This window comes from Bison bison, unplaced genomic scaffold, assembly GCF_000754665.1.
Source record: "Bison bison bison isolate TAMUID 2011002044 unplaced genomic scaffold, Bison_UMD1.0 scf7180017864221, whole genome shotgun sequence".
Taxonomy (NCBI): domain Eukaryota; kingdom Metazoa; phylum Chordata; class Mammalia; order Artiodactyla; family Bovidae; genus Bison; species Bison bison.
The window spans coordinates 355196-368112 of record NW_011494793.1 but is presented as its reverse complement, the minus strand read 5'-3'; the positions used below and the strand labels follow the sequence as shown (position 1 = coordinate 368112).

The following is a 12917-nucleotide window of genomic DNA, read 5'->3' as shown; positions in this document are numbered from 1 at the left end:
TTTGATGGATTAGAACGTGGGCATCTTGAGTTGGGGTGGGGGGAAGCACTCTTCTGCCTTCCACAAGAAGTGTTGCTGTTGCTGTTTTGTCGGTAAGTTGAGCCCGACTCTTTGAGAACCCACAAGGAGTGTTGGCGTCTTTGATATTGCGACTCTATACTCAGGGTGTATCTAACCATGTGTGTGTGTGTTAGTCACTCAGTCGTGTCAGACTCTTGGCGACTCCAAGGACTGTGGCACACCAGGCTCCTCTGTCCATGGAATTGTCCTTGCAAGAATATTGGAGTGGGTTGCCAGTCCCTTCTCCAGGAGGTTCCAATGACCTGCATGAAGTCCCCATGCAGACCTTGGAGAGTTCTTTAAATTTAACCCTGGGTGCTTCATTTTTTGACACTGTGGCTTAGTTGTAGTTTGCTTCATGCCTGTGCTCACTCGTGTCAGACTCTTTGTGACCCCATGGGCTGTAGCCCACCAGGCTTCTCTGTCCATTAGATTTCCTAGGCAAGAATACTGGAGTGGGTTGCCATTTCCTCCTCCAGGGGATCTTTCCGACTCAGGGATCGAACCCGCGTCTCCTGTGTTTCTAGGTGGGTTCTTTACCACTGAGCCACCAGGAAAGCCCTGTAGTTTGCTAAAGGGTTGTTTATTCATTTAAATCATGAATGGATGTTTAATTTTATCAAATACTTTACCTGCACCTACCTATTGAAATGATCACATATGCTTTCCTCCCTTACTTTTTTTTAAGACAGTGGATGGATTTTCCAGTATGAAGCCAACTTTGCCTTTCCAGGATTTACCCTGAATTTAGTCACAATGGTATGTCCTTTCTATACAATGCCAACTCCACCGCCTGCCCTGAACCCCTGGAGTTTTATTTAGGATTTCCACATCTATGGTCACATCTAATCCCACTAAGAGATTATAATTTTCTTGTCTCATATTGCTTCAGGGACATGCTAGTCTCGTAAAATGAGTGTTTCATATTTATTTATTCTTTGGGAGAGTTTGTTAAATTCTTTTTTTTTTTCCTTGAATGCTTGGTAGAACTTTCCCAATAAAGTCATTTGGATTTGGAGTTCTGACTAGCTTAATTTCTATAGTAGTTATAGGACTATTTAGATTTTAACTTCTTTTTGAGGTTATATTTTTCCCTTTCAGGAATTTATCCAAGGTATCTAAAATTTTCAAGTTTGCTTGCATAAAGTTGCTCATAATCTCTCTTTATCCAGTGCTCTTCTTGCCCGTATGGTTTAATTCAGGAGGATCAGAAAAACATACCTCTCCCCAGTGTGGATGAAGTCTGAGCCAGGCACACAACTTGGTGGACAGAAAGTGGACTGAGTGTCTTTGTGAAGTGGCACATGCCCTGTGCTCATCTTTTTAATACTTTTAAGCCGTAATAATGTTTCTCCCCCATTTCCAATAAGAGCCTTAGTGCCTTTATCTTGCTCAAAATTTCCAGAAGATCTTCAATTTTAAATAGCCAACTTGTTTTGTTGATTCCCTTTATTGAAAGCTTTCTATTTCCCTCATATCTGTTCTTTGTTATTTCCTTTCTATGCTCGCAGATTTATTTTATTCTTTTTCTAACTTTTTGAGATGGATGCTAAGCTCATTCTTTTCAGTCTTTCTTTTATATTTTATATACAGTGGGCTTCCCAGGTGGCTCAGTGGTAAAGAATCTGCCTGCTAATGCAGGAGACGTGGGTTCAATCCCTGGGTCGGGAAGATCTCTGGAGAAGGAAGAGGCAACCCACTCCAGTATTCCTGCCTGGGAAGTCCCATGGACAGAGGAGCCTGGCAGGTTACAGCCCATGAGGTTGCAAAAGTCTTTCTTTTACATTTTATACATAATGTCATAGTATATGGGCCTCCCAGGTGCACTAGTAGTGAAGACCCTGCCTGCCAATGCAGGAGACATAAGAGACGCCGTTCCATCCCTGGGTTGGGAAGATCCCCTGGAGGAGGGCATGGCAACCCACTCCAGTATTCTTGCCTGGAGAATCCCATGGACAGGGGAGCCTGGCAGGCTACAGTCCACAGGGTCACAAAAAGTTGGACGTGACTGAGGTGATTTGGCATGCAACATGCATTATATGTTACATATATGCAACATACATCACATAAACATATATTGTAATATCTAGTATTTATAAACCTAAGGCCACACAAATTTCCTTCAAAGTGCTGGTTTAGCTGCATTGCACGTTTTGAAATGCAGTATTTTCATTACTTTTCAGTTCAAAATCTATAATTTTCCTAGAATTCCTTCCTTGGTCAATGGATTATTTAGAACTGGTTCCCAAAGAATGGAGATTTTTCTCCTTATTGTTTTAAAACTGATTCCTAACTAAGCAGCATTTGGCCAAGGGACTACTTCCTTCAGGCTTGCTTTATAACAAAGGGAAATGTCTTCTGGAGTTGCTGAATACTGTGTTCCACAAATACAGGGCCATTAGGTAAGATTCACTGCCCTGTTCAACTACTCCCTTTACTTCTTCGGGGTTACTTGTTCTATCAGCTGCTGAGAGAGATGAATTTAAGGTGCTCATTTTTACTCTGGACTTAGCTACCCTTGTAGTTGTGTCGATTTCGGCTTTATGTATTTTGAGACCATGCTATTAGGGTCACACAAATTAAAAAAAAATTTATCTTCCTAATGAAGTACATCTTTTATTATTTTTATTATGATGTCCTTTATCTCCAGCAATGATTTTGCCTTAAAGCATATGTTGTCTAATATTAACTTAATTCCAGCTTTCTTTTGGTATTTCTATGGTTACTTTCCCCATGCCGTCATTTTTAAATTGCCTGCATCTGAATGGTTTTGATGCATCTCTTACAAACAACATAGAGTTGGAATTTTAAGAAATCCAGCGTGACAAACTGACCTTTAGCTGGAATATTTAGCCCGTCTACATTTAATGTAAGAACCGATCTGACACTGAAACCTAGGTTTAAATCTACTGTATTGTTTGCTGTTTCTTCCCCTTAGGTTCCTTTTTATCTTCTCTGGCCGTCTTTAAGGTTTTTTTCTGTGTGTGTGTCGGAGAAGGCAATGGCACCCCACTCCAGTACTCTTGCCTGGAAAATCCCACGGACGGAGGAGCCTGGTGGGCTGCAGTCCATGGAGTCGCTGAGGGTCGGATACGACCGAGTGACTTCACTTTCACTTTTCACTTTCATGCATTGGAGAAGGAAATGGCAACCCACTCCAGTGTTCTTGCCTGGAGAATCCCAGGGACGGGGGAGCCTGGTGGGCTGCCGTCTATGGGGTCACACAGAGTCGGACACGACTGAAGCGACTTAGCAGCAGCAGCAGCAGTGTGTGTGTGTGGCCTTAAAAAAATCATTGCTTTCCCTCGGAACATTTGGAAATTGCAATTATTTTATTATTTTAGTGATTCTCTTAGCAAATATAATGTGCTCTGCTTAGTCGCTCGGTCGCAACCCCATGGACTGTGGACCACCAGGCTCCTCTGCCCATGGGATTCTCCAGGCAAGAACACTGGAGTGGTTGCCATTTCCTCCTCCAGGGGATCTTCCCAACCCAGGAGTTGAACCCAGGTCTCCCACGTTGCAGGCAGATTCTTTACCAGCTGAGCCACCAGAGGAGCCCTTAGAGACGATAATGCACGCTTATGAAAATGCAGATTCCATCCATGCTTTTCACTGTCCTCCGTCACAATCACGTACCAGGAAACTTTACCTCCATTTACTTCTTCAGGATGTGTTTTTTTTCTTGTGTATATTTTAATTCTACCATTTTTCTTAACTTCAGGAAACACTGTCTTACGCAACCTAGGTTTATGTTTTCACATGTATTTACTTTATTCCTTACTCCTTCTTGCATCTGGACTTGCCATTACTTTCCTCTTGCCTGAAGTACTATAATTTAATATTTTCTTTAGTGTGAGTCGGCTGCTGGCAAACTAATGGGTTTTGTCTGAAAAAGTTTTTATTTCAACCTCAGTCTTGAAGTGTTTTTGTTGGGTGGGCAGTTTTCTTTCAGCATGCTGAGAATGTCACTTTGCTTTCATCTGGCTTCCTTTGTTGCTGATGTAAAGTAAGCTGTTTATCTCACTGTCATGCTTTTGAACTTAATATTTTCCCCCCTGGCTGCTTTAAAGGTTTTAGTTTTTTCTGTAAACATTTTACTGAAATGTTATATACAGAAGAGTGAGTAAATTTTAAGTTGTTGATGCATTTTCAAAAGTAAGACCACTTTTGTAATCTACATACAGATTAAAAAAATTCACTATTATTTTCTAATTTCCATTACATGTTCTTCTTTGACACATGGTAATTTAGAAGTGTCCTTTAAAAGCTAATTATATTTGGAAATTAAAAAAAAAAACTCATTTGTTGTTAATTCTAGCTCAATTCTCTTGAGAATTTCTTAGAGAATGTAGACTCTAATACCAAGAATTCTTAGAAATTTGTGAAAACTTTTTCAGGGTCTATCAAATTTTTTTTTTGCCTGAGGTCTGTTTGGTCTGATATCAATGTAACTTCAATGAGGTTTATCTTGGTAAGTTAGCATCTTTTTACTTTTAACTGTGCTGTGTACTTATGTTTACGTGTGTATTTCATAAACGGGCTTCCCAGGTGGCGCTAGTGGTAAAGAACCCACCTGCCACAGCAGGAGACATAAGAGACGTGCGTTTGACCCCTGGGTCAGGAAGATCCCCTGGAGGAGAAAATGACAACCGACTCCAGTATTCTTGCCTGGAGAATCCCATGGACAGAGGAGCCCAGCGGGCTACAGTCCATGCGGTCACAGAATCAGACACGACTGAAGTGACTCAGCACGTATTTCATAAACAAGGTATAGCTGGATTTGGGATTTTAGTTCAGTCTCTTTAACAGTATCTTAAACTAGCAGATGTGCATCATGTACATTTATGTGTATGACTCCTAATGTTTGGACTTATTTTTACAATCTTACTTTTAGTTTCTATGGCACAAAATGAAAAGTTGTAGTGGAGTTTTTACTTTTTGGCCACGCTGGGTGGCATGTGGGATCTTAGTTCCCTGACCAGGGATAAACCCGTGCCCCCTGCATTCCTGCATTGTAAGTGTGGAATCTTAACCACTGGACCACCAGGGAAATCTCACGTGGTGCAGTTCTAAGTGCTGTTTATCATTAAAAGATTCTTAGGACACTTGCATTTATTCTGATTTTCCTATGCTTCTTTCTCCTGTTGGTTCGTTAAAATTTTTAAATCCTTTCCCAACCACTGGTTTGAGCGTTATACGTGGATACATAGCTGTTTTAGACTTTAGTGCATCTTCCTCCCAAACAGTATAAAGATGTTGGGAGCCACTGATGCCAACCTCCTATCTCCTCTATTTTGCAGGATGCTGTGCAGAATTTTAGTTGTACCTTAGGTTACTACTCAGACATTACTCGTTCAATATTATGACTGCTTTATATATAGTCAACAATAGTTTAGATATTCCCAATGGCTTCCAAGCATTTTCAGCATTCCTTGTCTCTTTCCTTCCTCGTGCATTGAATCTCCTTTTTAAAAATAATTTTATAGACTTTTGGCTGTGCTGGGTCTTCGCTGCTGTGAGAGGGCTTTTCTCCAGTTTCGGAGAGTGGAGGTTACTCTGCGTTGCAGTAAGCAGGCTTCTCGTTGCGGCGGCTTTTCTCATTGCGAAGCATGGGCTCCACAGCACACCGCCTTCAGTGGTTCCGTTCCGGAGCTCTAGAGCACAGGCTCAGCAGTTGTGGTGCATGGGCTTAGTTGCTCCGCAGCATGTGGGATCTTCCCAGATCAGAGATCGAAACTGCGTCTCTTGCAATGGCAAGTGGATTCTCTACTACCGAGCCACCCGGGAAGCCTTTGAATCTCCCTGATGTACACACATTGCTTCATTGAGGGTTGTTACTGCTGAATGTTTCATCTTCTTTTGCAGCTTAGCCGGGCACAGAATTGGTTGTCAAGATTGGTCATCTTCTCTGAGCAATCTGAGCATTGTTGCCATCATGAAGCCAGCTCTCAGCCTGTTTTTTTCTTCTTTCTTTTTTGTGTTCTGTGTTTTTAATCTTCTTTGCATTGCTTTTATACGCTTCACTGAGTGTCTGATATTTTGTGTTTTGACTGTGATATTTCTTAGTTATAGACTTAGGTTTATTGATCCTGATTTGGGCTCACTGGTTTCCTGAATCTGAGAATTTAAAGATTTTCATTCATCTGGGGAAATTCTGGCCTCTGTCTCTTTGTACGCTGTGGCTCCCCAGGGTCTTCTGGAGGGGGCCGCCAGGGCTTGCTGCAGATGCGGGCATGGCAGTGAGGGGTGGGGCATCAGGGGCGCCTATAAGGGCTTTGGTCTGAGCCCTGGGCCAGGGCAGTGTCCTTTCCTCCATGTGGTGGATGACCAAGACTCCACTCGGGCTGATGCCCACCAGACCTCCAAGGGGGAGCTGGGTGATATGGGAGAGGGAAAGGAAAACATAGCCCTTGGAGGCAAGAACGGGCAGGCCTGTGACTGCAGTGGGCAGACAAGCTGTCTTCTGCCCACGCCCCTGCCGAGACCCCCCTCTATGGGCCAGGCAGCGGTCCTCAGACTCCAGGGCACGTATGAATCACATGCAGAGCCTGTGAGCCGGTCTCCTGGCCCCATCTCCAGAGACTGCCTCGGCGGGTAAAGGAGGGCGCCTGTGAACCTGCGTGTGCAGGGGGATGCTGATGCTGCTGGCAGCAGGACCACACACTCGAGGAAGCCCACCGGGCTGGGGAGGGGAGCGGGCTGCTGGTGGCCCGAGGGCTGAGGGCTGTAACAGTCATCTCAGACAAGATGGAAAAGTCTGCCTGTGTGCCCTCCCCTCTGCAGCCCCTCTGGGAGGCCCCTGGGCAGTGGCTCTGCTCGCTCATTGCCTGGTCCCGTCTTCCCCAGGGGATGTAGGGGTCCCAGGAACTGGTGCCACACCCAGGTTGGTGTGAGCCCGCCCCTCTCCCGGGCACCCAGGAATCAGCACAACGCTGCACCAGAAGGAAAGCATGTTTAACCGATGGAGTTTAATGTATTCATGACACAAACACGGACCAGGTTGGGGCGGTGGTGTCCAAACACAGATGGGGATGGCCTGGGACCCCCACCCTCTGAGGCTGGGGGCCCACGCCGGACCCCTCTTCCCCTGGTGGGACAAACACTGATGTGGCTGAGTGACAGCATCATGTGGCACGGGCTGGCCCTGAGAAGGCGTCTCTATTCAAAGCTCCAGACCAGGAGCCTGCAGTCAAAGTGCCAGGCGCTGGGAGGACGACCCGGTGTCAGCCTCACTAGGGAGGAGGGTGAGGAAGAGGAAGCCTGTCCTCGCTAAGTGCTGCCTGAGAGCTTCAGGATGGGGGAGGGAGGCGCAGACGATGAGGATCACGTACACAGCGATGGCCCGAGACAAAATCTAGGAATGCTCGATAAACCCACAACGTTCAACACAATGGCAACACGACGGCAGCCCTGCCAGCCCGGCCAAAGAGCGGTCTGGGCAGCGCTTCCCAATCTTTTTGTGACTGGGAGCTGAACAGCACAGAGGCTGTATTTGACCTCTGGAGGGAAAGATGCCTTTCGTTCCCCCCAAACTGACTTAGGGGCTGAGAGACAAGACCTCTTGAAGATGAGCCTCTTCTGGGAAAAGGGGACTTGGGAGGTGAGAGCGGCGGTGGCAGAGCAGGTGCACCTGGAGGAGGGGCCCCTGGGTGGAGCCTGGAGGGGCGCCGGGGTCCAGGGGAGCCCCTCCTTCTGGCAGGCTGGGCAGGCGCTTCCACCAGGAGCCCCCATGCTGGGAGCGCGGGCCACGACGGCCCTTCACTGGGTCCGGAGCTGGTAATCTAGAAAGAGGGAGGGGGGCGTCCACTGTCTGCTCTGACCCTAGAGGAGGGGCCGCCCCGCCTGCCCTGGCCCTGGGGTTGCTCCCTGAGCACCACCCTGGGGACAGTGGCACCCCCACCAGGGGCCTTTTCAGCATCCCCCACCTGCCCCATGGGCAGGTCGCGCGTACCTCCATTCTGAGTGATGTAACGAACCCACGGTAAGGCCTGGTAGCCACTCTTCTCGATGATCTTCAGGTAGCGCACCTGCGGCACAGGTACCAGGGCCCTAAGCATGCACACGCCACCCCCGCTCCTGGCTGCCCACCGAGTCATTCCTCCCGGGGCTGGGCTGAGACCGAGAGGGCCAGGGAGAGACGAAGCACCTTAGTCTGTATCACACTCAGGCTGAGGGAGAGTGGAGATGCTTCTAGAAGGTGTGGCAAAGAGCCAGATGTGCACTCGCAGGCATGACCCTCTAGCAGATTCCTAGAGAAGGGGCCAATCCCAGGGTTTTCAGCCCCATACAGGGCTTCCGTGGAGGTGCCCAGGAAAATGGGCCCCACGGTGGCAAGTGTGTGAACAATAGTTTTGGGGGCTGAATGCATCTCTGAGCTTGGAGCACAAGTCAGGTCTGAGAAGACCACTGCGGGCCTCTTTCCATCAGGGCCAGGCTGCCCACGGAGATGGGCAGGGCTGGGGAGCAGCTTGGAGCCCCGGGACAAGTCAGCTAGCGCCCTTTGCTAACCGGCTGCACTGGTGTCTGTCACCTTTAACCCTCTGAACCTGGACTGATGCCTGGTCCCTGAGAGGCCCCACTGGGCCGTCCATGCCTGCTTCGGGGCCCCGGCAGCCCTGGTGGCACGTACCTGGATGCCAGAGGTAGTGAAGTAGGGGATCTCGAACTTGACGCTGATCGGGGGCTTGCCCTCCTTGTCCTCTGCCTCCACGCTGGGCAGGCCAAAGTGGGCCCGCATCAGGTACTCCTTACCGCCCTGGGGGAGCAGACCACAGAGGAGATGGTCAGGCGGAGACCCTGGCAGGTTCATCCAACAGCTGCCCCTGGAGGATGCCAGGCTGCGGGCCTGGCCAACGAGTCCCTTCCTGCATGGTCTGTGGTCACTCAGGGCCTTGGCTCCTGCAACACACTCACACCCACACCAGCCCCGCTGGGGAAAATTAGTCCTCTAATTCTGAGGATGAAGAGAAACTTCTACAAGTTCCCAGGCACAGAAGCCTAGTTGCGTCAAGGAAAAGAACACTAGGCCTTGGGGAGGAAGAAGGGACAGGAAGAGCGAGCACTGGCAGGGGGCGACAGGGCTGCCTGGGACTCATGAGCTGGCCCTAGGTCTTCCCCTGGAAGGGAAAGGCTCTGGGCCGGGGAGCTGAACAATGACTCCAGAGATGGGACTTGTGGTGGGGGAAGGAATGGCTTCCCTGCTGGTGCAGTGGTAAAGAATCCACCTGCCAATGCAGGAGATGCTGGTTCGATCCCTGGATCAGGAAGATCCCCTGGAGAAGGAAATGGCCACCCACTCCAGTATTCTTGCCTGGGAAATCCCATGGACAGGGGAGCCTAGCAGGCTACAGTCCACGGGGTTGCAAAGAATCGGACACGACTCAGAGACTGAACTCTCAGCCGTGAGGGGTCAGGAGTCCTGGCCTGGTTGTCCCAGGGCCTGGTGAGTAACACAGAACTGCAGGGAGCAGTAGGAAATGCAGCTCCCATCACACCAGGACACAGAGGGTTTTGATCCTCAGGCCTTTGGCAACAGGAGTCACTGCTGACCAGGGCTGCCTTTGCATGGCCTCGGCAGAGCAGCACAGAGCTCTGCCTCCCCAGTGCTCAGCCTCCCCTTCCAGGGATGAAGTGAGTGGTCAGGATCTGCTCATCAGTGCAGGCGTGTGGACTCTGCCTGACTTGGTGCTGTGTGCTCAGTGAAGATTCTGGGACAAGGGGAGAATAACGCAGTCTCAGCAACAGACAAAGCAGGGCTTCCCTGGTGGCTCAGTGGTAAAGAGTGCTTGCCAACGCAGGAGACACAGAATCAATCCCTGATCCGGGAAGATCCCACAGGCTGTGGAGCAACTAAGCCCATGCTCCACAGCTGTGGAACCTGTGCCCTACAGCCGAGGAACCACAACTACTGAGCCCACACACCCTAGACCTGTGCTCCACGACAAGAGGAGCCACCGCAATGAGAAGCCCAGCACCACAACTGGAGAGTGGCCCCTGTTCCTGTTTACCGAAACTAGAGGAAAGTCCACGCAGCAGCGAAGACCCAGCACAGCCCCAAATAAATAAAATTATGTAAAAAAATAGACAAAGCAGGCAGCAAAGGAATAAAACCAGCTGCATCAGCCTGTGCATGAAACAATAACCAGACCAAAAACCTCAGCTTTATAAAAACCAAGAGGAAAATGAAAGCAAAAGAATATGCAGAGGTGGGCCCTCCCCGGCGGGTGGCAGAAGTCTGCAAGCCTACCTTTGTCAGTCATGTCCATGTAAATGGCTTTAATTTCCTCTGTTAATGAGACTTGGAGACTGGCTCACAGACCAAAACCCATCTCTCCACTGTAAAAGCAGAGTCAGAAAGACGAAACCAGTAGAAAGAATGGGTGAAGGCATGCTGGCTAAAGTCAAACAAAGCAGAGCAGGGCTGGGCTTCCCTGCAGTCCAGTGGTTCAGAATCTGCTGACCAATGCAGGGGACAGATTTGATCCCTGTTGGGGACGATCTCACATGCTGCAAGGCAACTGAGCCAATGCGCCACAACTGCTGAGCCCACATTCTACAGCCTGCAAGCTGCAACTGAACTACTGAAGCCTGTGCTCTGCAACAGGAGAGAAGCCCCTGCAATGAGAGCCTATGCACAGCAACTAGAGGGTAGCCTTCACTCACCATAATTAGAGAAAGCCCGTGCATAGCAATGAAGACCCAGCGCAACCAAAAATGTTTTTAAAAAAGATTAAAAAAAAAAAAAAAAAAAAGCACAGCAGGACTGCTGCCACAGGGGAGAATTAAGGGCAAAGAATTCCAGGTGCAGACAACTGTTCATAGCCCGAAAGGCTGCTGTCCTACAAATCCACAGGGAAGACACAGTAGTTATGAGTGTCTATGCACCAGGTAACACGCACAACTTCTGTGAAGCAGATGCTATGAGAGAGGAGACAGGAACCAGAGGAAGGCAGAGCTGGCCCAGCTCTCTGTGTGGCTGATGCCGTCATGGCATCATAGCAGACCTCACGGTGCTTGTGTCAAGTTCTCTACCCCAGTTACAGAGGCCTTGTCTTCTCAAGTACATGTGGGATATTCACAAACTTTGACCTTATATTAACACACAACGAATACTTCAATACATCTTATAAGCAGAACAGCATGAATAACCTTTTCTAACCTCAGTGCACCAAACTCAAAGTGAAGATAAAATGGAAAAGAAAAGTCCCTTTGACCAGAAAAACAGAAAACAAACAAAACGAAAAAATACTCATTCGATTACAGAATTTCTAGATAATAGTACCAAATATTACATGCCCGTTCTATGGGTTATATAGCTAAGGCAGGGTTCAGAAGAATATCTGTGGTTTAAATATTTATATCAATACAAATTTTAAAAGAAAACAATAAAATTTTTAAAACTTGAAAATCAGGACAAAGGATGAAGAAATTAAAGACTTATAAAACTGAAAAATATGACAAACAAACTAAAAAGTGAATCTGGAAAAAAAATAGACAAACCACTAGGTAACCTTATCAAGGAAAAGAAGTAACAAAAATGCAAAATAAGATATAACAAGGGAGAAGTCACTGTCATAAGAGAAGGGGAAAAAGAAACTCCTTTCTACAACTCTGTGTAGGCAAATTTGAAAACCTGGTTAGGATGGATAATTTTGTAGGAAAATAAAAATTTACCCAAACTGACTCCAACAGAAATAGAAACTCGAAATGGCCTAATTTCCACAGATGAGTTAGAAAGAGTATCAGAGAGACAGATGGCCATACACAGCCAAATCTATCAATCCCCTCAAGGCCAGATGATCTCAGGGCCACTTTAAAGCTGTTCTGCAGCATGGAAGAGGGAGACCAAAAAAACTATGAAACAGGTACAACATTGACACCTGAGATAGAGGTACCAAAAAAAAGGTCAATCTCAGTCATGAATCTCAATGTAAAAATACTACATACAATGTTAACCAACAGCATTAATGGCACATCAAAGAGAAGACGTATCATGATCAACTGGAGTTTGCCAGAATGCAAGGACGGTTCAAGACCCATCCTGTGTTCATATCTGAACTTACAGACACTGAAGAGGCATTTGGCTACATTTGTTGCCCTTTTGTGCTAAAAACACAGCAAAGCAGAACTGAAATAAATTGCAGCCCAAAGCAGCAAGACACTGAAAAAGGGAAACCCTAGCAGTTCCGGTTGGAGGCAAAGCCAGGAGGCTGCTCTCTACCACCACTTATAGGCATGGAGACAGCAATGGAAGCAGGGAGATGCCAGGAGTCATAAGGTGCCCAAGAATAGGAGAGGAAAAGGGGTAACTGCAACTGCCGCAAACATATGAAAGAATATCTAAGAACCCAAGAGAATTGAAAAAAAACTACCACAATCAAAAAAGATTACAAAGCGAAAACAGTCCAGAGGCAAGGCTGAAAGACAAGCAGCAAACTAAGGAAAACCCTCTGCAACTGCTGTCAGAGAAAAGTACTCACCTGCCCGTGTGCAAACGGCTTTTGGAAACCAACAGGAAAGTGACCAAACTTGACAGAAAAGTGAGCAAAAGGACAGCTACTCCAGTTTCCAGAGCAAGGAACACAAACGGCCCCGAGACAAAGGGAAAAGGCACCGCGTCTTTTTACCATGAGGAACGTGCAGTCCGTGCAGCCTCATTCCTGCCTTCCAGTCCCTGGGCACTCTGCCCACAAACCCAGACTCAAGAGCTCGAAATCCTGAACACCAGCCAGGCGGCCATGCCAGCTTGTGGGTAGGGCAGCAGGTGCTCTATGTTCCTGGAGCTGGTGCTGCTCTGCCCCCAAGGCAGGCAGTCTGCGCCCCTGGAGGCAAGCTGAGTTCCAAACAGGAGCGGC

At 47.7% G+C, this 12917-nt stretch overlaps 1 protein-coding gene across 1 annotated transcript in view; it reads right to left on the bottom strand.

Moving 5' to 3' along the window:
• Positions 1-7011: 7011 nt before the first annotated feature.
• AP1M1 (adaptor-related protein complex 1, mu 1 subunit) overlaps positions 7012-12917 on the bottom strand; it is a 29802-nt gene continuing 23896 nt past the window's right edge. The window contains exons 10-12 of the mRNA XM_010845593.1: positions 8693-8818; positions 8015-8090; positions 7012-7844 (exon numbers count right to left, since the gene is read on the bottom strand). Of these exons, the coding sequence (XP_010843895.1) occupies positions 7822-7844; positions 8015-8090; positions 8693-8818 (225 nt within the window). The 3' untranslated portion in view covers positions 7012-7821. The remainder of the gene's footprint in view (positions 7845-8014; positions 8091-8692; positions 8819-12917) is intronic.